We start from the raw sequence: 27,342 nt of genomic DNA, 5'->3' as shown, positions 1-27,342 counted from the left end.
TTCCCAGGACTGTGTGACGTGTGACCAAAATGCAGTAAATAAGTCTCAAAATAGCGGTGTTTGGATTTTGTTTAAATATCTTAAGACAACAATAGGATAGTGAGTTGTGTGCAGAACAGACTTGAACAGACATTAAATCCAACGATGAACTGCGAGTAGAATATTATTCTGATGCTTAAAAAAATGAATAAGTTGAATCCTAAATAACACTGCTAGTTTAAGTTGCAATATATGCAATGTTTGACAGCAAGTGGCTATTAAAAAATGTCACATTTACATATTTTTTCTACAGAAGTGTTTTTACTAGTACAAATGCAAAATGTTATTTTTGTGTGACTGTTGTAAAACAAATATATAAATGGCTGTCAAGCACACAATATAATACTATGTTATTCTTTGTATTCATTTTTTGAAATAAATGCAACAAACAATTCCTGTTCATTTTTGCCATAAATACAAGAAGTAAACAATATCGTTCATTTTGTTTAAATTTATAATTATGAAACAGTTTAAATATAGGCCATATGCCTTGTTCTAGTGGTTTACAATCGCTTACCTGCACTGTCTATTATTATCGGTATCCTATCAGTATCGGCCATTATGGGTAAACAACCATCGTCTATCGGTATCGGCCAAGAAAATCTTTATCGGTACACCCCTAGTAATTTGGTCTTAGTTTTCTTTTACCTGAGGGAAGCCAGCGCTTAACACAAGGCTCTGGATCAAACTTTTCAAGGGAAGGGCCCTCTGCACTGATTCTCACAAGATCTTCAACAGTTGCCCCATTGTCAGTTGTGTAGCTTGGATTTAATGAATCATGTTGCCAAACCTGTACTCAAACCCCCTAACTGTGTTTTCAATATGTGTCTTTAGGTCATTTTTTTAAATGTCATAGGTCTGTGGACCCTTAAGTTTAATATCCTGAAATGTAATGCTGGTAAATCTATTGCTGGTGTCTCTGCCCCTGCTGCAGCCTGACTGACTCTGCTGCTGTGGATCTGGCTCAGGTTGGGAATCCACTTGCTGAAAAAAATTCTCTAGTTTGCCATTTTTTTTAATGGCTTTTCCTTCAAACTTTTAATCGTTAAGAGACAATACTCAATTGCGGCAACAGACTGGGGAAGAATTAGACTATTCTTTTGGAGTGTAAGGCTAAGCATTGAACATGCTTTGCTCTTCCTTTTAATGTCTGTGTTTCTGGAAAAGCAAGGTGCTCCATGTGGTGATACACAGCAGGGTATTGTCCCTGTCCAATGGCAAGGTTCTCATAATTTGATTGCCAAAAAAGATAAATGTCAGGCAGTCAGTGCTGTGTCTTTACAGCCAAAGGTGTCCTTATTGTACAGCCTAACAGCACCAATTGCTTTCAACTCACACTTACTTTTCAGACTGGAACAGTATGTTTCTCCTCACACCAATTGCAGAAGGTCATATACGTTCTCAGTCATTGAAAGTGATCTTTGGGTACTTAACATTGTTAATTCAAGCCTATGGGCCAAGCAATGAAATTATATTATATGCTGTCCAATCTCACTTTTTAAGAGAGCACCTGTAGTGCCCATATTGACACTGGTACCATCAGCTCCAAAAGTTTGTCTCGCCACCAATCTGAACATTCATTGTCAACATTTCCTCGCAAGTTCTTGGTTGTGTTTAAGATTCCTTGTGCATGACAGTGAACTAGTTCAACTAAGCCTACCAGAAAATTCACTACCACACCTGCACAAACATACTTACAGTACACCAGTGCCTTATCTCTCCCAGCTTCATCTGTTCTAGTCAGTCAGAATGGAAACATAATTTGCACTGTGAACCCCTTTCTGTAAATCCCCTCATTTCATGTGAACTCAGCACATGCTGTATCATAGTCATATGTTTTAGATGCTTCCAAACCATTCTTCCTCATTAGCACACTCTGAGATTGAAATTTAGTGAATGGCAGTTCTTCTACTGCAATCACATAAGCTTCATTGAATTGCATTTAATTCCCTGCAGTTTTTTTTCTGCATTTATTTTTCAATAATGCAGTCCCTAGCATGTTTTTGCTTTCTGCTTTCACTGTGCTTTTTCACAGTCTCTTTTTCTTAAAATGGTCAGTTCCAGAAATAAAATCAGTTTTCCCTGCAACAGCTGGCCCTGCTTTAGTGCAAAACTCGCAATACATTTTCTAATTTTCATTATTGTAACGTAACCAGGGACATTCTTGAAGCCACAAGCTCTCAAAATGCTGTGCTTGCTTTTTCGGCTGTGGCGGTACATCGTCTGAATCGGAAAGCTGCTACGCAATTAAATTATCTTCAACAAATTATTGATTTTCAGCACTAGTGGAGTCTGTATCTACTGTAGATGCAGAATCAGCAGTGCTACTAGCAGAGTTTCCAAAGTAAGCAGGCGACCGGTGCATCCTCCGCCCAATATTATATTTGCGCCGGCTATTAAGATTATTTTTGGGTATGATCATTGTCAGTTTTTTGTGTATTATTGTACTGTAAGGCGATTATATAGTACATAATAGCTATACATATGCACCAAAAAAAAAAAATGTATTCCTTTTATGAAAATATGTACCCAGGTGCTTGTCAGAGATAATGGGGGTTCATGTATAGTCTATAAGAAGACAGGCATAATGGGATATCAGCTGTACCCTTGTCAGCTGATATGCAAATGCTTCAGTGTAGAGAGGTGCTGTATATAATTAACACCAGCAGAATATGATAACCCCAGCAGAGGTCGCACAGAATGGAATGGGATGCAGACATGCATATTCTATTACACCGCAGCAATGACAGTAAAATATTTGCTTGTATAAAAAGAAAAAAAAATGTTCTGCAATATAACAGCATTGATTAAGTTACACTCCAGTTCTGTAGGTGGCAGCAATCATATTTGGCTGTGCCAGCAATATTAAGGATATTTACTTTTAGGCCCTGTCCACACTACATAACTGATCTCGGGAACCTTACTCAAAAACGTTTTAATTAATCCAGCTCAAACTAGTGCCCACACTGAGGTACCAGTTTCATGTTTAGTCGGGCGTAAGGCGTACACACACTAATGCTATTAGAATAGTTTGGTTACAGTTCCTAGCAGCACAATGAACATTGGAAATTAATACGATAGTATCCCACCGTACACTGTGTTTTATTTTAAAATAATGTGTTATGCCCCTGTGGCAAAATGGCTGCTGATTGAAAACAAGTGCAGTGCAGAAATAATCACAAGCCAGGAAACTATAATCCGTTTTGGAAAAGGGGTCTTTATTTTGTAATTCCCGGTCTGGCGACCAAACAATAAACCTCCGGCAGTACACACCAATGTGTAAAGCACGGAGGTAACAATAATAAATGGATTGCAGTCCAAATAGTAAACAAACGTTATCCGCCCCACAATAATACAGTACACGGTCACCAGTCCAGGTGCGTGCAGTAGTGCATGTGGTGGGTGATAACAATTATACAGTGACTGTGGTGTAGTGTTGTTCAGGGTAGTGCTGGCCCAAGGCGACAGCTCTGGATACGTGTTAGCCATCGAGCGATTCACAAAAGACAATTACTAACAGCGACAAAGAAAGAAAAACACTCAGAAATACTTTTTTCTCTCTTTTATGGGTTTCTCCTGGTCCTTCCAGTTTCTCATTCTTTTAACTAAGCGAAGGAGTAGATTGCGATTCTCAGTCCCCTTTTATGCTATCACGCATGACCCCCTGGTAAACGAGTGCAGCTGTCTCTACAATCTGCAGCTGATATGTCGTTTCCCTTCCGGGTTAATACGTTCCTGCAACGGAGTCTCGCCTTCTTCCAGACTGACCGACTTCCCGGCCCGGGGAAAGAACTGTCAGGCCAGCCCGTCCAAAGAACTCTACTTTCGCTGCTTAGCGCCCTCACAGGCCGGGAGGGAGGTTTACAACCAAAATTAATTATATTTCTGTTACAGCCCCCATATTAACAGAGGTCCATATTTAATGTTGTGCTTTTGTTGTTTTCCGCACTAGTTTTAACAAATTTTATTTTTCAAAAATCTTCGCTTAAAAGACACGCCGATGCTGTTGCTGTTATTGGAATGCAGAAGTATATTAAAACACACATAGATGAAGTCAACAAACAGTGCTTAGAATCCTGTCTCGTTGTCATGCGAGCGTCTACTGTTAGTATAACAAAGTAAAAAGTGATTTAAACTGCTACATGCCATAGAGTATAAACATTCATAAAAATGCACATCCCTGGAGTTTCTTAGCCTGTGTGTTAAAATGAATATTTGATGGATGGGACGCAAAATTTTGGGCATGTGCGTTTCAGGAATGAAAAGAAAAGCTAGCGCAACCTCTGCCCCAGTTTCATGCAACAGTTGTGATGGTGAACAAACATTTGTCAGTACAGTTGTGTAAAAAAAATTATTAATAATAATAATAATAATAATAATAATAATAATAATAATAATAATAATAATAATAGCTTCAAATGAACAGTTGTATTCAAGCAATTTCAAACAAGAACTGCAAAAACTAAAATAAAAATACACAAGATTGTGGGAGATTGAACTTTTGGTGTTCGCTAGTCTTTTTAACTAATGCCCATAAATTAACCAATCAAAATTTTAATCGAGTGACAGCCCTAATTAAAAATGACATTCCTCTCTAAATATAAGTCAAATACATCAGATTTACAGTGTTTTCCCATTTTTCTTAGCTGTAAACAAGTTATTATATCATGTTTTGTTTCTGCGTGCTGCTGTAAAATGTATCCGCCTTTTGAAAATTAAATGCCTGTCTCAGTGATGTCACACGACAAAAAAAAAAAAAAAGCAAGCAGTGAAATTCAACCCCTCCCCTATCCAATGATATGCGTTACTCTGAAGTATGGTGGCACAGTAAGTCAGAGACGATGTGCATTTTTTAATGTGTTTACCCGGTCATGGTCCCAGAATGACATTTCAGTATGATCATGTTTACAAGAGGCAGTATTTGGCGCCTAACCACAAAAAGACATTTGTCCAAAAAAAAAAACATTTGTCGCAGTCTGGAGTCCAGCAATACTGTATATTGTGGTGGTTCTCATGTTATTGAATAAAAACAGCTGCAGACACAAATCCAAGCCAATGTAAAAGCTGATCTACTGTATGTTCTGTAGCCACTTTAGCAAGACTTATAGTAAGAGGTGGGCTAGAGAGGAATGTCATTTTAAAATAGCCTAGTACAGCCTAAAAAGGCAACACAATAATCAGCTTTAAACATTACTAATCGAAGAGCTGGGCAATCATTTACATGTTGATCTTTTTTTGTTGTTGTTTTTGGTTGCAAGTACAACAAATGCTCAGCAGCAGAAGACCGCTGTTACAATATAGTAAGTCCTTATGTTTCATAAATTGTCTCCTGTGGCTTGGATTGTAAGATTGTGACAGAAACTAATACTGTATGACAGTTGAAACAGACAGACAGGTTGAGGTGGAAGGCAACAAATTTACATCTCCCGTGCATTTGTTGACAGCTTGTGAATAACCATGAATGGTGGTGAGAGGGGGGGAAAAATAAGAAACTAAGGAAAACACATGGAAATCAAATAAGACTGAACACACTGTATTAAACTATTGCAGTTACAATAATCACACAAAGCGTTGTTTTGGTTTACACCTTTCATATGTGTTAAAATTGAAATTATACAAGTTTAAAGCATTAAATAGAAACTTGATATTGGTATGAACTACCAGTAACTAATTAATTGTTCTCGTTTAGAGGCAGAATCGGTATTGTTTTTCCTCCTCACACTACTGTAACCTGAAAACTAGAGGGCTGGCCTCCTGGGTGTTAATAAGCGATGCTCCTGAACTTGAATTTCTTCCATCCACTGGGGGCAGAAGGACAGGGTAATGGTTACACTTTGGTGTACCAGCTGTATTTATAAGACATGTTTGTAAGAGCTCTGGTTAGCCCACAGAGGTGCTTAAAAAAGTCAGCTGGATGTGATGACTGAAAAAGTGATATACAGTAGGCCTACAAAAGTCTACAGTATTAAATATTGTGTTTTCACTTTTCAACATGAAATGTATTGAACAAAGATTGAAATGTATGTTTTAAATGCACAGTATTGAAGTGTGACTTTTTTAAAATTATTTTATTTTGTATTATACCTGAATGTCAAATTGCTGTGTTCTGTGATTATTGAAATACTTCCAATAATCTCATGGTGCTTGTTTTTAATGACCAATTATTTTACTTTAACCAAAGTGGCCACACAAGAAGCAGTGTTTATTTGTGTTTTCACACCCAGTCACTGACTCCCCATGTAGAATAACATACTATCAGCTGTTCAGCTACAGTAGCAGTCAGCTTACAGAAGTTGTAAGTTTGTCTACAGAGGTCAGGTTAGTTGATTTAGCCACCGGAGTCACTGCAGCCTTGGAAACACTTTGTGTTTGTTTGTTGGTAAGAGTTAAAATCAATCAATCAATCAATCAATCAATCAGTCAGTCTTTATTTTATATAGCACCTTTCATAGTGGATCACCATCACAAAGCACTTTACAAGATGCAGTAACAAGAAGAAAATCCATAATACTTTAAATACAGAAAATGCATAATACAGTAAAAAAAAAAAATTGACAAGTAGTTATTCACATCTGTGTCTGATTCTATGAAATAGTCATACTTTATTAATGTACCAGTGCTGCTTTAGGGTCAGAGTTCAATGAGATGGATTTTGGCTTTATACACTATGTACAGTAGCCCATGAATAGATTTTAATTTACACACTTTGACAGCTTACTGGGCTCGGTAAGCTAGAGCAGTATATTTCTCCATGGCACATGGGTTTGAGGTATCGCACATGGCCATGCATAATGCAAAGCCTCCTGGGGTATGGCTGCAGGCAGGTCACAACAACTGAAGTTTGACAAGACCGTTTTATTGGTTCCAGGACCACTACTACTTTACTTCTCTTTCATTGGCTGTGCATTCTTATACCAGTAACTGGTATAAGAAGAATCCACACAGCTTTTTGTGTTTTGTTTTATTTGTCTTTTTAAACAGTGCATCAGAGAAAGCAAGGATAATGATAGTGCATTCCACGCACTTTTTGGGAAACGCTTTTAATTTAAAATGTCATCCAGATGTCAGCAAAAAACTAAAGCTACCCCCAAAAAACACAAGCAAAGTTCTCCTTTAGTGTGCTGGTTTGTTATAGCCTGTTACTGATATACATACAGTACAAATCTAAGGAAAAGGCCCTTACCCTTGAATTCAATCAATATGCCAATATAATGCAGCAACAAAGTAATCAGACAAAACTTATTTTAATACTTATTTTAATATATTTTAATACAGTGCCTATAGAAGTCTACACCCCCTTTCAAAATGTTCACCTTTTGTTGCCTTAAGCCTGGAATTAAAATGCATTAAAATATTTTTTTTTTCATTGATCTACACATCCTACCCCACAACTTCCAAGTGAAAAAAATATTCTAGCAATTTGTAGAAAATTAATTAAAAATAAAAACTGAAATAGCTTGGTTGGATAAGTGTCCACACACCAAGTTAAGTGGCCTCCACCGGTGTTAAATTGCAGTGATTCACATGATTTCAGGATAACTTCAGCAGTTCCTGATCTTTCAGTTTTGTATTTAATATATAATCTTTTTCTCATTTTTTTTTCCCCCCTTAACAGTGTGGAGTATGGTGTGTAGATAAGTGGAAAAAATCCTCATTTAAATGCATGAAACTCTGAGGCACTGACACAACAAAATGTGAAAAAAGTTCAAGGGGGTGTAGACTTTCTATAGGCACTGTATGTGCATAGTAAATTAATCTTCTTCTTCTTCTTCTTCTTCTTCTTCATTTTTTTTAAACAAAGGTTTAAGTTTGGGTACACAGGTTGAGTGTTTACGTTTGCCCTAAACATCTGAAAACACTGTCTAAGGATGAAGTATTGATTTATGTTACTGTGTATTACATTTATTAGGGATGTTAAAATGAAAGGTCTACATGCAGAATAGCTGACGGAAATGCCACCTGCTTAATGCAGAGACTCTCAATGCTTTTTCTGTATACATAAAAATTGGTTTTGGTTCGGTTTTATTTTTTGTCGGTATCGTTCGGTTTGGAAATTTACAAAAATTCCGGTTTGTTTGGGGAAAATCATAACCCTTGCATCCCTAATCCCTACTGTACTTGCTATAATTTGTGTTATTTTATACAGTTTGGAAATGTAATCCTCAACTGAATATGTATGGTGTACCGTAAGAATTAAAATCAGTTAAAGTTAAGTTACATTATTGGACTTCATTTAACTCCTGTCACATTTAAGTTGCAGCATGACAAATTGCTGTTGGCAAATCCTCTAATGCTGTGTCCTGGAATATACTTAGTGTAGAATCCTACAGAGACCTAGGAGCCCCCTGGACCTTGGCCTGTTGAGGTCATTTTTCCTTGAACACCCATGAGCAGCTGATGATTGGTGTGTTAATGACACTCACATATGCAGGACTCTACAATGCGCAGGAGGCACACAGTAATGATTTAGTGTGTCGAGCCAGCACGTCATCTTTCAGTCGTCTGGCTGTCATGACAGGTATTTGAAATCCATGTGCTCTATAGCACATCTGTTAATTCTTTGTAGATCATAATAAATATCTCTTACAGTACCGATCTACTGTAATTGTTCTGCTGTTTATCCCTGCTCATGTGATTCTTAGGTATTCTGTACTGTTCCTGTCACTTCCAGCTGATGTGTTGGTCTCATGCATTGTCCTAGTGCCAAGATATCATGATGATCAGGATTTGATCTCTCCGGTAATTAAATGAGAATAAAAGGTTAAATATGCTGGTGACTGATTCTCAGCCTGTTCAGTGCCCTTTTAAGCTTTTGCTTGAAAATTGAGTCCGATTCCTGACCATATTTACAGTCATTCGTTTTGTTTACATTTGAGATTAATGTCATACTGTTACAACAGCTACTGTACTCTTTTTTTTTTTCTGGCTAGTGCTTCAGGATGTAATCTGATTTAAGTACTCTCTTGTGCAGTACCAGGGTGTCTCGAAGTATGGCTCTTGTTCGACTGTCCCTCAGCTGGCTCCCAGTCAAGTTCTGTATTGATTTTCCTTATTACCTATGAGGTGTTGCATGTTGTTGATTTCTTATTCAGATCACAAGATGCTGATCTACACAAGATATTAAGGTTTCAAATGAGTTTGATAAGTGCTAGGGGATTTGGCTGCTACATTACTGTCCATGTGCCTTTACTCTGAAACTTGATGTCCTTTTGATAGGAGTGCTGACTGAAAAATTCCCAATGCTTCACTATCAATTGGCTTTGACTGTGAATAGCGAGATTTCTGCACAGGAAATTTTACTGTCATATTTATATCTAACAAGGGCTTACCAACTAATGAAACTTGCTCGTCAAGGCAATCACGTGGCATTCTGCAGATGGAAAGCATATTGTTCTCGTACAGGTACATCCATTAGTTTGGACTGTTGATACACCAATAATTTTTATACATTTTAAATTCATATTCATATTGTTAAAGTTCCTCTATCTACAAAACCTCCATAAACATGACAAACTGAATGTGCAGAGGAGTGGGAAGCCTGTTTTCTTTTCTATTAACTACACTTATTTTGCTACATATACTTAGGGCTTGAATTCTTCAGCTTTTATTATTTTAGTTCAGGGTTTTTTGGGGGGTTTTTAGTACTATTTTGGCAGAATCAGTTGTTTTCGGTTATGAAAAATAAACAATTTGAAGTAACAGATTGTGTTGTATGCCCCATTGCCGCCCGCGTATCTATCACACTAATGTTGGGGTTCAGATGTGGTGAAGAAATAACGTGTACAATAATTGAGCTGGATACAGACAGATTCCAATGTTAGTTGTATTACTGCAGCTCACACGGTGTTCACATTAACTTCTCAACTCACGTCCTGGTGACCCTTAAATAACTTTTTACAAACAATTAGAAGGCAAACACTAATACATTACTGCAAAGCAAGCTTAATGCAAACAGGAGAGTTTAACCAATTGACTTATTCGCCTTTTGACAGTAAGTATTTTTAATTTGTATTATTAATTTTGAGTATTAGGCCCTAATTAACAAAAATAATCTTACAACACTATAGAGTTTTTTTCAGCCCACCCCGGTCACAAGTCACGCTAATGAGTGTATTCTATGATGTAGTGTCCACAAAAATGGATGATTGGTCAGTAACAATGTCTTTGCACACTGCCCGCCTGCTAAAAGCCGTTTTCTTGAAGTAGAAAGAGAGTAGTGCATGATTGACATTATTTATATTGCCAAAACCCAGGTTTACCGGTTTTAAAAAAATAAAAAGTGAATTTTCTACATAGGTCTTCGGGGGTGTTATTTCGGTTATTATCGGTTAAAACCAAAAACTTCCTTACATATACTGTACAGGTAGCCTAGATCACAAGATTACAAAAAATACACCTACAGTAACGTTAAAAACACAACTTTTCCACAGAATAATGCAGCACAGAAGCAGCTCGGGGAACTAACTCTATTTTACCAACATTCTCAACTCATCAGGACGCATTGCTGCAAGTTTGGGACTCCAAACGGTTTGACACTACGGTACGAAAAAACAAAACAACAATCAATTACATTGGTAATTGTTCCCTTTGCATTTAACTGTAATAAACATTACAGATTTTATTTGGTACCATTTATTTTATATTTTTTTCTTTAAACTTCAGAAAATCTAATTTCTTGTAAAAGCGCACTCATGAGTAAGGGTTACATGGCTGCATGCTGTATAGTCGTACATGTTTCTGTCACAGCAGGTTTATTTGAAAGAAAGGGCCTGTGGTTATTTATGAATACTTGTAAAGCCATACGTATTTGCAAGCCTTTTATTATGTGTATGGAAAAAAAACCACAAACAATTTTGGCATAAATATCAAATTCCACTAACAATACATACTTCATATATTGCAACAGGTCGGCAACATTTCTGGAGCAAAACAGGTTTTATGGGTGTGATTCGCCAAAGATTTTGGTCGCAAATATTTATGGTTTTACAGTATTGTAGTAAGACAGGTGTTGAGTTTTATTTCATACATATACCGTATGAAATGCATTTGATTTTTGTGTGTGTGTGTTTTCAGATTTCTTTTTCCAATTTTTTTATTTTAATTTTTTTAGTGTGTGTGTGTGGGGGGGGGGGGGTTCTGTTTTAATAAATAAATAAATAAATAAATAAATAAATAAATAAATAAATAAATATTTAATTCGGTGTTTGTCCATTGTTTTATACAGTGATAACAATTAAGTAGCCTAACAATTATGTGGGACGAAAGTAAACAGGTCTCTGAAATAGGCATCCCCATCCATATGTTGTGTGGTTAATTTTGTTTTATAAATCAAAGCACATATAATATATTTGATACAGCTTCCAAAGTCTCTTCAGCTTTACCCTCCTGAATGCGGTGTGAATAGTAGAGTATCTGTTCTGACTGTGCTCTTAGTCTGTATTTCTGCGCATGCACCACACTACAGGACAGTGCTCAGAAAATAGCAATTTTCATAATTACGTCATAATTTGCCAATGTTGCCGTTTTGTTCAAGAGACCTTAGGCAAAAGTGACAGAACTGGATTCCACATTATTCTTCTGATTCTGTCTGTGTTCTCGTTAACGTGGCTTTCATAGGGCCCTATACATAATTGATGGAAATTACAGTACAATGTTATAGCAGACTGAAAGCTGCAGGAAATCCCACATGTGTTTCAATTCGTGATTTATTTTAAATAAAACGGCATCACTGTCCAAGTGTTTGATTTACTTTGAAATACCCTGTTTCTCTCATTGTTTCCATAGAGCTCTGAGATCAAGCAGCAGCAAAGGGGGGTGTTTCTTTATGAAACAAGAGCCTGCTGACCACTTCAGTAACTAAACCAGGCTCTCCTACTGAGCATAAGAAATGTAAAATGGAACTAGATCTGTATTAAGGTAAACCATAATGGTGTTGGTGAATAGGAGAATAGGGTTTTAGTTCCAGTTGCATTTCTTTAAACATTAACACACAATGGTAACGAATGTCAATAAGAAATACCAAGAATGTGTAAACATAATAGACTTCTGTTGCCAGCATACTGTTTTGTTCTGCATGTCGAATATCATTCAGATGACCAACTGATTCACATTAGTTTACAAACTCCTGCTAGGATAAAGAGTGGTTTACTGAATGAAAAACACTTGTGTTCTCGCTGCATTAGTTGACTAAAGTTTCAATACTGTGTGTGGAAATAGCATCATTTCAACACCCAATGTAATAGTTTTATTCAACAAAACCAAATCAGTTTACATTCTTGTACAGTAACCAAGAAGGTGTGTGTTTTCTTTCCATAGTCTTAACCAGTAATACCTTCGTAAGTGAACTACTGTAGTAACAGTATAGGCCTATTACATTTAAGAACTCATTGGAAAGCCTCAAGGGTAGGAAGTCATTTAACTGAACTGTATCACTTTTGTGTAGTATCACATATTCTTTTTAACACAAACATTTGAGGTACTGTTTTACTTCATATTTGCAAGGTTGTGTAATATAAATGGTGGAAACATTTCTGTGACTGCTTCAACCCAATAAATAGAGGATTTTTGTGCCAACAGTACATTGCAGTACACTGACTTGCCAAACAAAATAGAGAACAGAAGTATATTTAGAAAATCGTCTGCCATCTACAATTTAGATATACAGTATGTGGTCACATGACATGCCCTGTGATCCGCTGGACCTAGCTGTGGGAGTTGTGTGCAGTTATTCGGTACAGAGAGCATGACGGCTGCCCGTTCAACAGGCTTGTCCATCAGGAGTACAGCATGGCATTGTCTGCAGAAAGCACAACTGCTGTCCAAGGCGTTTCACGAGGGATGGAGTCTGCAGACGTGTGTGACAAACAGATGTGCTACAGTGTGCCAAATCACCTTTAACACTGGACAAGATTCAGACCTGTGGCTGCTTCAACAATGTGCACAATGTTAAAATGCTTGTGTGCTTTTTTTAAATACTATAAAGCCTGCCTTTGTTTAATTAGTTTTGATGAAACCAGATGCTATATAAAACATGCTTACATGAAACAGTATAGGCCTAAGTAAAAGTGCATTGAGGGGGTGACAACAGTGCGCTAAAATTGGCTTGTTAGTCCTGTCTGAACCACAAAAATGTCTAAATGCATGATGTTTTATCTGTTTCCAAAATGATTTTCTCTTTTTTTTTTTTGGCAAGGTACTGTCTAACAAGCAATTAGTTTGCAATAGCCGCTTGGGATATTGTACCATAACGTTATTAATTAAAATCTGAACACAGAGGGGTGGCCCAGACAAGACTTGTTACTGCCTTTGAGGCTCTCTGTACTCCAATCTGTTTCTACACTTGGAGTTCATTATTGTCTGGGATTTAGGCCTGCTTCACTGGATATAAAACAATCCTGCACAGCATGAAATACTGTACCAATGCACACTGCCCTGAAGCTGTCTTTGCAAAATGCTGCATTTCTCTATTGCAAATTGCTTTTAACAAGGAACAGGTTTGATTTGCAGTATGCCAAATACAGTAGGGTCTTGACCAAAACACACAGGTCAAAGATTTTATGTCTGCTGATGGATAGGCTACTTACTGCTCTTATTGAAAGAAGTTTTTGACATCTGATCGGTTTAAATTAAACTAGAGTGAGAAAAAACCAAGATTGTAACATTTGAAATAAATTGACTGCAGCTGTTTTTTCAGATCAGTCAAAGTCGAAGCATTTCTATTGGATTAAGATCTGGCGATTTAGGAAGGTCCTTCAAGAACTTTTATCTTAGTTTTCTTAAAGAATTCCAGAGTTGACTTAGCCATATGCTTCAGGTTGTTGTCATGTTGGAAGCTAAACTGTCTGCCAGTCAGCCTACAAGCAGATGATATCATTGTACTTTGTAGACTGCTTTGGTACATGGCTGCATTCATGAATATCTAGTCCCTGAACTGCTAAAACATCCCCATATCAGGATCGAACCATCATGTTGAACTGTATGTACTGTACAAGGTTTTCTTCTTTTGAAGGCTTTCCCTTTTTTTCTCCAAACATACTGTGGTCCATTTTTGGGGGAAAGTTCTATTTTAGTCTCATTGGACCAAATCATTTTGTTAAAGAATGCTTCGGATTCCTGTTCATATTTCTTGGCAAATTTTAGATAGTTTGTTGTATTAATTTTGGACGTGCATCTATTAAAGGTCTACATGCATACAGCTCTTCTGTGTTCAGGTGCCTTTTTACAGTTCTTTCGTGCACTATTATGCCCGATGCTTCTAAATCTTTATTTAAGTCTTTTTGCTGTTTGGATGATTCTCCTACCTGCTGTACACAATTTTATTTGGACACCCACTTCTTTCTTTCAAGCGTTTCAGTTGAATTTGTTCTGTGGTACTTCTTGATTATTGCTCTGATGGATTTTGGTATTCCATATTTCTTTTGATATTGTTCTGTAGCCATTTCTTTTGTTGTAGTTTGCTATGAGTGCTTTTGAATCCAACTCATTTGTCTTGACCATCTGCTGTGTTGCCAAAACAAAACATTCTTCTTTAACAGATGTTGGAAATAATTACTTCTTTTTCTGGCTATTGACTTTATAATGCATCTTCGTTACTTTGTAATGGTTTTCAAATGATATATTTTTTAATGAATTCTAACATTTTTACAGACTTTTAATGTAAAGGTGCTGTGACAGGAAGGTCGAGTGGTGACGTCCCCGGAGATGGCCACCTTCTTCAAAAGAGTTTTAACATGCGTGGTCGACAGCCAGTTTGTCGATAAATCATAGGTGCCGACCACGCATTCTCACGGGATGAAGTCTAGCAGAGACGAGGTCCAAACATCGCCCCTGCCAAACCACATCAAACTAAAACAAAAACATTGCTTTTTTAAATTAACACAAACCAATATATTTTTATCCTAATAAACATTTTACCAGCCGGGCTCTGCCCTGCCACATATTTAATATTTACATGCAGGGTTGCCAGTACTTTGTCTTAAACAAATATTTGAAATTGTTTAAGTTGAATAGATCGGATGTCTTCGACAGTATGATGCTAGATTAGAGTATGTGAATATCGCTGTAGATCAGATATATTAGCCTAACAAAAAAATAATAATTTAAAATGAATTATAATTTATATTAATAAGTATATTGGATATAGTCGACAGTATGACGCTTGATAAGGGAATGTGAACATCGCTGTAATATATTAGCAACAAATACATAATTTAAAATGAAAAATTAAGTCGCCTTGGATAAAGACGTCTGCTAAATAAACAAATAATAATAATTTGTAAGTAGCCTGTGATATTAATGTGTATTTTTGTTTGTGTAACAAACGTTAACTAGCAAAATGTGTTACATATTTAACGTTATCTTGCATTTCTGGAGGTGTTCTGGGAAGCACTATTGTATGGACATAAATCTCCGCGATCACACAAACTACACCTGATTGACAACGATGTTATAGAAACATAAAAAGACAGGGGTTTAAAACAATTTACCACATAAAGAGTCGATCACACATTTTAAAGTTCATAAGAAAAGAAAGTGGCACGAACACACACCAACATACAGTCTTGCAAATAAAAACGGTCAGATAAAAATAAAAAACCATGCAGTGAACCTCCCCTTTAATCAAACTGTTGCCCCGCATTACTTTTGCCTACTTTTGCATTACTGCTCTTGCGTGATCAACTTATTTCCTACGACACCGGCACACACAGGAAATGTCAGCTTTCGCTGTAGAAGACGTTAAAATATGTTTATGAAGCACTTATCTACAGACCAGTAAATATGTTTGACTGTCACAATCAAGCTTTAAAGTCGAACTCTGCTGTACCTGTGACAGTAGGTTGTATTGTCTGTAAATGACCTGCAGATAGAGCATACAGTGGTTTCCCTGGAGACGGGTCTTGTATAAGGTCTTTTAGCCGAATGGCTGTAAATTGTAGATCAGCCCTGAAGGTTAAACATAATTCAATATTTTTACTTTCAGTTACTACTGTATATGTAGGCCAGCTTTATTTAATTCAAGGTCTAATTTTAAGAGAAAAAACAAGCTGCACGATTTGATTGAGAGGTGCTGTAAATGTTTTTCTAAGTTAATTTTTTTGTGAAGGGGAGATTTTAAACCACCTTGCTTGCTGCATTTGTGTGTGTGACATTTGTATTTGTGTTTGTTCTTTTATCTGCAGGGGTCAGCACAGAACGAGTTATAGTTGATCCACATATTACAGCAATTTGGGGAAAAAAGATTGAGCTGATGTGTGTGGTTCACGTTCAAGAGGCACTGACGCAGATTTCTTGGGAGAAAGTTCACAATGGAAGTACACAAACACTTGCTGTTTTTAATCCGACATACGGAATCTCTATTCCTGAGGAATATCGGGATAAGCTTTCATTCAAAAGCCCCTCTGAGAATGATGCAACTCTAATACTGGAAGAAGTGAGCTTTACTGATGCTGGAGAATACACGTGCAAGGTGGTAACCTTCCCTTATGGGAACACACAAGCATCGACCACTGTTACTGTAATGGGTATGTATAATGCTGTAAGAAAAATTGAAAAGTTAGTGGTGGGATGGGCATGTTTTAAAATTCAAAGAAATATTCTAATAAACTAATATCTGAAAATATGTCCCCGCACTACTGTAAATGAGGTATGATCACAAAACAAAACTTATATTTTGTCACCATTTAATTTATTTATTTATTTATTTACAAATTAGTTTTTGCCCATGACATTTTTGACATCATGGAGGTCAGTGTAACCTTCCTGTCTCAAAATGGTTTTGTTTGTGCTGTCAGATGTATTTCACAGTTTGTGAGTCCAGCTGTACTTGTGTGTGCCTCCAGGATTACAGTATACCATCATTACTGTGGTGGGGCCCGATATCTTGCCACTACCGTTCCACATTCACGGAGGAGTTAGTCATAGCTGGAGAACAGGCACTATAATTAGAATAAAAAGAATGCCAAATGGCTTTACTGGTAGGAGGTGAGGAAAGGGGGTGTACTTGTCTATTTCTGGGACTGGGTTATCCAGTTTATTCTCTGACTGCTGTTCCTGGCTCAGGGTAAGGGTCAGATGCCATGTCAGTATGCTGCAGATCTGGTTGTTTCAGTCTGCAACTCTGATGCGACAGCTGCTGCTTCAACTATTTATTAGGCATCTTGGATTCTAAGTTACCTTAATAAACTGTAACTCTGTTCCCAGTTCCCTTTGGTATATTATGATAATGGAATAATATTTTGAAAGTTCAAACCTGCTATTTGTCTTAAGTGTAATAACTGTTCCATGTTTAACATGTGTGACATGCTTTACAGAATGTGTTGTGTTGTGTGCAATCATGCAGTAAAATATTACAACCGTATACATGATTTGGCCAGTCAGTAGACGGCTGAAGAGTACCCTAAAAGAACCCTGGAATGAAGGTCTGGGTCTTTTATCAGGCTAACAGTTTCTGGCGCTTTTAGCACAGCATTATTGCAATTTATTTTTATCACACGATTCTTTTTTTGGTACTTCTTTACAGCGCTTGCAAATTAATAATTGGTCTATAATAATTGCTTATTGAAATACAATGTGTGTTTCTGGTTGCCGGCATCAATAGCAGGTGACAAACCTTTATTAATTTCTTGTTGAGTTTTAAAACTGCCAGACAAGACTGTTACTGTGGGTTTGAGGAATAGACTCTTGTTTTCAAATATAAGTAAGCAGATTCCGAGAGAATATTTTTTATATTTTAAACTTTCAAAAAAAAAAAATTCTCCAAAAAACAAGCTGTTTGCAAAGACTGAACTTGCTGCCATTGTTTTAAATCTTTTCTTTTTTTGTCTGCTTGGAATTTAACATTGTTCCAATAAAAAAATAAAATCTCCTGTGTTGCAGAGCAGTCTATGTAAAAGAGGCTTAGCCCTTGACAGACGGCCCATTAAATCTGTCAAATTAGATTGTGTTACTTTTCTTTCTTTTTCAAATTAACATAATGCCTTCATCCGACCAAAACACAGTTAGTCAAATATAAACCAGGAGCCATATATATAATTTTTTTAGCAGTGTTTTAGTTTTAGCTTTTTTTTTTTTTTTTTTGCCAGGAAATTTAGCGATCAAAAGTACAAAGATTACCTGAAATCATACTAAATCGCCTAAAATGTTCATAAACCCAAAAAGAAATTAACAAAATATGTCCTGCTGTGAAATATCCATCGGAGAAACTTCAGGGATCGATTGTATAAAGATCACTCAGTAGCTATAGTTTGATTGATTTTTAAAAGAGCACAAGTTACCGGAGATATACTAAATCTCTCTTCATAACCAAGAATGCTTACCAACCTGAAATAACACATTTTTTGTTGATGGGATGACAGAAGGAGGAGATCTCTTGGACGATAAACCTCTTCACACTAATTGTAGTAAATGATCTAAAGCAGATGAGCCTGCGCACCTGTCAAACAAGTTTATGTAAAATCAAAACCATGCATGGTATTTATTAAAATTATTTCTGATCCTAGTTCCTGAGGGTTGTGGTTACCACTAGTAATTTTACAGTTTTTAGGTATGACATCACTAAATTACACATGAGGACATTTCTAAAGGAAAATTAATTCATTAATACAGTTAATTTAATACAGTTAATTAATTAATACAGTTGAATTAATACAGTACACGGCCAGGATCTTGAGTAACTTTTCATAAATGGAAAAAACCTTGTATCTCAGTTTAAACTATATTCAAACTAATTATTGCATGGATTATATTGCTGCTGAGCAATAGCAATCACACTGATTAAAGCATTAGATTTTTTTTGTTTAGTTTCTTATTATCTGAGTCAAGTTGTGCTTCATACTTCATGTGTTTTTTTTGTTTTGTTTTTTAGTTGAGCCCAAGATAAGCATGTCACGTGGCTCTGATCCATTGATAGATGGGGGAAATGAGACAGTAGTCGCTGTGTGCACAGCTGAAAATGGAAAACCTGCTGCAGAGATCACCTGGGTGTCTGAGGTTTTTGGAGAACCTGTTCAAATCTTGATTGACAAGCCTAATGACTGTGTAACTGTTGAAAATCGGTACAATTGGAAACCAACTAGGTTTGCCCAAGGAAAGCAACTTACTTGTGTGATTCGTCACCCAGCATTAGAATCGGAGATACGGATTCCATTTACCCTGGATGTCTTGCGTAAGTACAACATTTAATAAATTGCTGTTTTTAAAAGCTTTTTTTATTATTACAGTTGTAAACATGTATTTCATATATTGACGGTTAGTTCTAATTTACATCAGCCATAGTCATTTAGTCAACCTAAGCATTAAAGAAAGAGAAGGTGAGGGACTCCCGAGTGGCGCATCTTGCACTCTACGTGAGTCTGGACATCGCCGGTTCGAGTCCAGGCTATTCCTTTGCCGACCTGAGGACTGGAGCTCCCAGGGAGCAGTGCACAATTGGCCGAGTGCCTCCGGGTGGGGGGGGGCGGCTGTAGCTCTGGGTGGCTGAATTGGTGAGTCTGCAGTGTGTAGAAAAGCGGGCGGATAGGACAGTGTGTGTTTGTCTTCGCCCCTCCCGAGTCAGCTCAAGGGTGGTAGCGGTGAGCTGAGCTAAACAAAATAATTGGACATACTAAATTAGGGAGAAAATAACAAAAAAATAATTGGTGACTACTAAATAAAAAAAATTATGCATTATGCTCATATAGTAATGGCATAGTAGACCTGAGGTTAAGTAATGAGACTACTGTATGACCATGTGCTCACTTAAGAACCAATCAACACCATGTGTTTGACTTGTAGTTTTAAAACCCACTATAAAAGTAGTGTCTTATATAGATTTAAGGAATTGTTATACTGACACTTCCCATTTACATGGACTACGTTTGTATGATGTGTTGGAAGATAAAACAATGTTAAAACATCCAGTTTTAGTGATATATGGTGACACATCCATACTGTACCAACAATTTGTTTTTCCATAACCATTTACTGCAGCAGTGTAGATCGTTTGGTTATGTGTAACAATACAGAAACCGCTCACAATTGTTCCACCACTGAAATATTGTAGATGCCAGTTATTAGCAATTTATTGGTAACTTTAAAATAATGGCAACTTTTTGCTGGGAACCAAAGCAAAAGAGGCAAACATTTAAACACAATGTGCGACATTGACTGAATGAGCTGGACAGGCACACGTGATGGTCTTGGTGGGGGATTCAATTCTTCAGACACTCTTGAAACAATTAACTAGTCATCCAGGCTTTAGCATAGTTCCTGTAGATCAGAGGCAGCTTTGAGTGCTCTTTGGGGAAACAGCAAAGGCTCTTGCTCTTTCCGATCAACAGAAGAGGCCATTTCTCTGTCCCGTCCATGTTTGCACAACATAGCAATGTAATGCGGTCCTTAGGTTTTTTGCCTCTAGCAAGCTTTTTCCTCAGCATACCTAGGAATCTCTCTAGAAAACCCTGAAGAGAGCAGTCTCGTTAGCATTGAAGATGTCACATGGCTGGAACACATCCACAATGCTGGGTAGGGTGTCCACCTTCCAATCAGCAGCTGCCAGAAGGTCAGCATCTTATTTCTTGCCATGTTCCTTTCTCTGAACTTAGCTTTGTCAGGCTTTCCAACGAAAGAGACGCTTTCTGTTTCAGCATCGGCCCGGATAGGGAGAGCACTTTGGCCGAGCTTATACTGAAACCAGAGCTACAAGGTTTCACCAATGTCCACTTCCTTGCCATCACGTTAAGGCCTCCTTAAAGTGTCATCACTGTTCTTTAGAATGCACGAAACAACAGTTTTTGACACGCCAAACTTCTCAGCTACTTTCACCCTCTTAGCACCGGTCTCGCATATGGCCCCCAGAACCTGAACTTTATCGGTGAGAGACCGGTCCACATGTTTGGAAGCCATAACACACAGCAGAAATACAGCCTTGTAGCACAGTCTTCAGTGTGTTATGAATGCTGTATAAAGCATGTGAATTACCCATGTGCAACGGTGGGGAACGTACACTGTAGTCCTGGAGATACGCACACGTATTTGTGTGCTGTCTCTGACAGAGCCAGCAAATTCATTTCAAGTGGAACCTGTCTTCTAATAAAGTTGTCAATAAGCAGCATGGCAGTTGCTAATATCCGAATTCCGTTAACATTAAAGCCAGTGGGACGGGATTGGTTCTGTGGAAAATGTTGCTAATAACAGAGTTGTTTTTATCAGGCTTGCTTATGACTGACATCTACTGTAGTTTATTTTGTTTTATACATTTCATTGGAACAGGGACTATAGTAGTATTGAAATAGACGTAATAAACACACAACTACCAAAGCAGGTATGTGTTTTTCTGGAAAACCTACCATTAACGTTGGCAGTTTTTTGTTAATCTTTAATGAATGTGTTCACTGAGGGTGGCAATGGGGAATTTATCAGTGTTTGCACCATTTTAGATTGTATAGGAAGGTTTGTATTAAATATTGATTCATCCTGGGTTAAATCTAGTGGAGAGATGTATTGAAAATGCACAAGGGTGAAGTTAAAGGGGGAACCATGACTTGGAAATTGCTTATTAAGCTATGTCAGGTATGTAATTAACTTGCTGTTGAACATTCAGCTGTAAATGTGATAAAGAAATCCTAACAAATGCACTTCTTGGACTCTTGTGACGCATGGTTATATAAGATATACTGGTTTTAAAAATATTTAGTTTATATTTGACATTAAGATAAGTATATCACTTACATTTTGACATTTATTTAATCTGATGACACAGCGTCAATGCTGTATTTTTACTATATGTATTTAGATACAATTAAAAATGCTTTGTCTACTACAGATGCACCAGAAGTTGCAATAACTGGTTATGATGATAACTGGTTCGTTGGCAGGGAGAATGTACAACTTAAATGTAATGCTGCTGCCAATCCTGGGGCTACACAATATTCATGGCGCAGGTATGTATTGATCTTCCATACTGTAGCAAGAACCTTTTTAGTTGGATATTTTAACAGCAACTAGAGGTTTGTTGTTGATAGTTGTTGGTGGCCATTGTATCCCTTTTATTTTGCCAATTGGAGCTGTTCATCTCTTTTTAAATCATTCCAGGTTGAATGGAGAGTTGCCACCAGGTTTGCGAATAGCAAACAACACCTTAATATTTGGTAGACCCTTGGATCATAATGACTCGGGGACGTACCAATGTGAAGTTACAAATGATATTGGAAGTAGGACAAATACAAGGAATATCTACATACTAGGTGAGCGCCTTGCTTTCAAGAGTGATTCGTTATATGATTTTTTTCACTCACACTAAATGTATATTTTATAATATGTATTATATTTTATTAGTACTATGATTGTATGTCTCTACATTTGCTGATGTAGCGTCAGAGTGGGTCATAATATCATTCTGTGTATGAAATTAACAGAATTGAAATATATAGAGGGGGGTCCTAAGCCATTTTCTGTGTCTATTTGGTTTTTGTTCACAAACTTCCCCACTGACAAATAATGCTTTTAAAAAGAGTCATAAACTAACTGCTGGACAAGTGTTTGATCTTCCCCCATTGCTGGATGAATCATTTGGCGCCAGTAGTATCTAGCACAAGGCAAGCCAGACAGTTTTGGATGCTTTGACACCTCGGACAGAAAACAGTCCATCTCATAACCAGCCGACAGGGGGCGAAATAGCGGACCAATTGAGAACAAGGGGCCTTTTAGGAACAAGAACAACCAATGGGAAACACTCTATGCCGAAAATGAACAAACTATCCAATCATAGGGTTGAAGAGAAAACAACAAAAGCAGCCGCGCGACTTTCAAACAGAAGAAAGCTGTTAGAAAGGCAGGAAATGGAGCGCGTTTTCCACACAAGAGAAAGAATGCTCCCAACATGAGACCTAAGGCTCCACACAGAGAACCAAGTCTCTGAACTTGGACAATCAGGAGAAGGGCTTCTGAAGGGTAGTGCTGAAATTAAATGAAAGCTAAACTGCTCTGAAGAAAGATTCTGAAGTTATGGGAGCATAATTGCTCGAATTCACGGAAGGCAAGGAAGAACCAGTGTTCTAAAGAATGGCTAAAATAATCTTTTGAAGAGAGCCATAGCTCTTTGCCCTATGAGAGACTGGTAAATGGGACACTTTGCCTTAATCTGAAAGCGGGTCTTGGTTTCCATGTCGCTGCACGAAACGGACGGAAGCATAGCCAACAGTTGGGCCTAAGGTCGTGTACTAGCCGTACAGAAGAATTGCAACGAGCACACGTCTATGAACTACATAACTTGTCAAATGCAACGCATTATCTGAACTGAGTTATGTCTGATCAACGGAAATATTTCCAGTTGGAAAACTGCCGACAACAAAGATATGCTGCAAGACTTGGAGATCAACAAACAAACGGATCTCCATTTGAAAATAACTATTTGTTTATTGCGAGCCGACGCAACACAATGCGTACTTCAAGCAAAGTATCGTCTTCTCTCATTGGAACTTCAGATCCAGAGAGGGAAGAAGCTGCAGTGTTCATCACCCAAGAAGATTGACTACTTCTTTGTTGAAAATCAAGAAGTATGCAACATATTAGATACTTTATGACCGAGAAATTAACTGTAGCAAATGCTACCAAGTTAGTGGATAAATTGTTCTAGGAATAGAATATAACTTCCTGTTTTAGAGTGTGTAAGAAATGTATTTTATTTGTTGAAATGTGCAACTCAAAGGAGTTGCCTCGTAAATGCAGAGAATTTGATCACTGCCCCATTTCTGAGTTAATTTGAATATATATTCAATTGAGGTTGATAACATTATTAGTTTGGTAGATCATGTCTAAACTAAATAAATTAAAACGGTAAAACTAATATACTAAATTAGGTACTGGAATGTTGGATTCCGTTCTGAATGGTAAGTTAATTCTCTGGCATTTTGATATGAAACATGATCGATTACAATGAGAAACTAGTATAGAAAATACTAATGCAAAGTAGACACTTCGTATGATCAGCCATAATTAATATTAGTATATTAACCATATGCTAATGATGTTATGGTTGTTGTAATCGTTTGACTATGAAATCAAAGAACTGTATACTATTCACGTATACCTCCTAACCAATAGCCTTTCCTTTCTTTAATATTAGAGTAGTTTTTTTATTCTTAAATAAACTATTGTTTTATATTTTTGACACATGTGAATGTCGATTTATTGTCAAGGGAATCCAAGTTCTACATGATCTAGAACTTAAATAAATTCTTGCATTTTGACGTCCCTGAGTGGGCGACTAGAGACTAATTTATATTAAAATAACTTGTATACCTAATTCACTACACTTTAGTGTGATGGAATTATCTGTTCAAACAGAAAGTGTTGCATTCCCCCTCCCACCCATCTTTGCTTTGGGAGTCGGGATAGTTTGCATTTTACAAAGGTTCCTTATTTGGAGCATGGTAAGAGATTCATCTATAAAGGAGTAATAGGCGTACGTGTGTAAGCAAATACAATAACAAATAATGCCACCAAGCGCTGTGCCAACCCTCAAGCAGCTGTTGAACAGTGGGGTTCGGTTCAGCAGAAACAACAAACTAGAACATTGTCAATCAGGCAAAGCAATAACGCAGCATTAAATATAATGGGATAGGCGGAGAGGTCAAGCCATAGAAATGTAAAAAGGGGGTTGGGCAGCCCAGGGAAGAATTGAAGGAGGACAACATAGATTGTCTACCAGTAATCTAGCTATCAGGAAGGGAGAGTTAAAGATAGAGGAGCTGGATATAAGAATGTGTGTGTAACATGTGATACCTTTTATTGGACTAATTAAAAACAATAAATTAATCACAAGCTTAATTTGATGTCTTGAAAGCTTGTGATTAATTATTGTTTAGTTAGTGCAATAAAAGCTATTGCATCTCATTATTTTGTCATCATCCTTCTCATCTCTGGCTACCATTTCATCTATCAATGTATAACATGCAAATGACTCAAATTACGACTGACAAAAATAAAGAAGATAGGCAATAATGACATTATGAAAATGTACATGATATAAAGTACCCCTTTTAAAGTTGTACATTCCTCAGATGTTTCACAAATTTAAATTTACATTAAAATTTCATGAAGAACTGACAAATTGTTTAATGAGTTAATTACATTTTCAATTTACTTGTGAATGCAAATGTTTTCCTTTTGATTTTTAATGTGTAGCACCTTGTGCTTAACACTTTGATGGAACAGTCAGTACATTTTGGGGGATTTCAAACACATTTGTAAAGTTGAGAGTGGCTCCTTCTTCAAATTCTTACATTTTATATTGAGATTAAATCACATTATTTGATGCATTTCAAATGCATGTTCTAAAGTACAAGCAGTAACACACTTAACATGGACTGACTTGTACTGTAGCAAGCCAATAACTGTTTTTTGGCCAGGATCTGGACTCAGCTGTGAGACACACCTAGTTTCCAGACCCTGGTGTATGAGAGTATATGTTTTCTCAGTAATGGGTTTTGTGATTTTGAATTTTCCTTCAATGTGGCTAGAAGCAAATATGTAGGCCCTATCCCTCACTAATGCTTTCTTAGAACAGCTCCTGAAAATTCAAGATAAACTGTTTTTATGAATCATGGTTGGGGTTAATGATCTGCATTGAATTCTTATCTTTAACTTGGCTACCAACTTCTGTTGTTGCAGTTATATGTAACTGTTCTAAATGCACCCTTAGCCCGTTATCTATTTTCCCATATTCTGAACTGTCCAAAACATCTCCCTCAATATTGTGTATTTTGATCTATTAATTGGTGGCTAATGTTCACTAAATGCTTGTTACTAACATGTTCTCTTCAATTCTCTTATATTAAGTGTAGGGCGGCAGTACTTGTGTGTGTGTGTGTGTGTGTGTGTGTGTGTAATATATATTGTAACAAACCGGTAGAGTACCCCTGCGTGATACTCTATTACTGCTTCCACCGACTGGCACAGACACAAAGAATGTTCAGGCAAGTAACTTTTATTTACAATATTTACACAAGTCAACACTTTCTTTGTATAGATTATTGCCCTGTACGGGTCACTAACTGGCTCACTTCTTCACCCCTCTCTAACTATTTCAGAATACCGAGTTCTGCAGGCCGAGGCCTGTGCAAGTCCTTTCCCCGTGGAATTGAGTCCCCTGGGATGAGCTTAGCAGGAAACTCTAGCTGAGGAGCCCGGTAAGTGTCAGGAAGGATCCTTCGACCCGGGTGGGTCAGTCCACAGTTACGTACAGGCCACCTCCCTCCGCTGGAGTAGTCCTGTACGCTGGTAGGTTCAATGTAGGCTTTCCCTGCCGGGGTAGCTTTGTATTCCAAGTCAGAAGTGGCTTCCCCCTGCTGGAGTATTTCTGCAACACTGGTAAGTGTGGAACAGACTCCCTCTGCTGGAGTCTCTCTGCAACACAGGTAAGGATAGCGCAGACTCCCTCTGCTGGAATCTTGCTGCAACACAGGTAAGAACAAAGAAGACACCCTCTGCTGGAGTGTCTCTGCAACACAGGTAAGGATAGCGCAGACTCCCTCTGCTGGAGTCTTGCTGCAACACAGGTAAGAACAAAGAAGACACCCTCTGCTGGAGTATCTCTGCAACACAGGTAAGAACAAAGAAGATACCCTCTGCTGGAGTATCTCTGCAACACAGGCAAGGATAGTGCAGACTCCCTCTGCTGGAGTCTTGCTGTAACACAGGTAAGCGTAAGCAAGTATGGAATGGGCCCTCCCAGAAGAAGGGCTCTGTTGATAAAGAATTGTATCCAGGCTGTGGGGAAGGACCCCTGCAGCTGATGTCCCAGTCGTTCACGGAAACTCGGGAGTGTCTCCGAGTTCAAGCACAATATCCATACTGTCCACACCACCTGTGGGTACTGTTGTTCATGTGTGTCGCAATAAAGCACGTCCAGAAAACCAGACTGTTGCCTCAGTTCTCTCTGTTACAGCCCGCTTTTCCTGCAGCGCATGAATGCGCACTTTCCCTCCGAGTCCCGAGTCAAACACACATACACAAATATACGGCAGTTGTGACGGTTCCCAATCGTCACGAAAACTACGGAACTGTTTTAAATTAAACTACCGAGAGGCAGTGTTTATCTACCAACGTTTCAATAAATAAATTAAACTTTGTCAAAACAAAAGACTACCTCACCAAGAGGAAATATGCTCACGGTATCAACAAAACATAACTCTTGTTCACAAAAGAAACCAAACGTTCACTTTACCTTACAATACTACGTAATGCACTCTCAACCTTCTGGGTACTATTCAGCAGGACAAACCGGCGGTGCTCCCCACAATCACCCCCTGCTGCCCGCTCCACTTC

The 27,342-nt window shown here is 37.7% G+C and overlaps 1 protein-coding gene across 3 annotated transcripts in view; it reads left to right on the top strand.

The window, feature by feature from the left end:
• LOC117407452 (nectin-3-like) overlaps positions 1 to 27,342 on the top strand; it is a 128,367-nt gene that overhangs the window by 33,283 nt on the left and 67,742 nt on the right. For 2 of the 3 annotated variants that reach the window (XM_034012500.3, XM_034012499.3), the window contains exons 2-5: positions 16,218 to 16,559; positions 18,902 to 19,201; positions 21,839 to 21,956; positions 22,108 to 22,259. In XM_034012500.3, coding sequence (XP_033868391.3) covers positions 16,218 to 16,559; positions 18,902 to 19,201; positions 21,839 to 21,956; positions 22,108 to 22,259 — 912 coding nt within the window. The remainder of the gene's footprint in view (positions 1 to 16,217; positions 16,560 to 18,901; positions 19,202 to 21,838; positions 21,957 to 22,107; positions 22,260 to 27,342) is intronic. The other variant, XM_059028666.1, reaches the window with a different exon arrangement.

Source organism: Acipenser ruthenus, chromosome 8 (assembly GCF_902713425.1).
Source record: "Acipenser ruthenus chromosome 8, fAciRut3.2 maternal haplotype, whole genome shotgun sequence".
Lineage (NCBI taxonomy): Eukaryota > Metazoa > Chordata > Actinopteri > Acipenseriformes > Acipenseridae > Acipenser > Acipenser ruthenus.
Note: the sequence above shows the minus strand (reverse complement) of the source record. Positions and strands in the feature narration are given on the sequence as shown.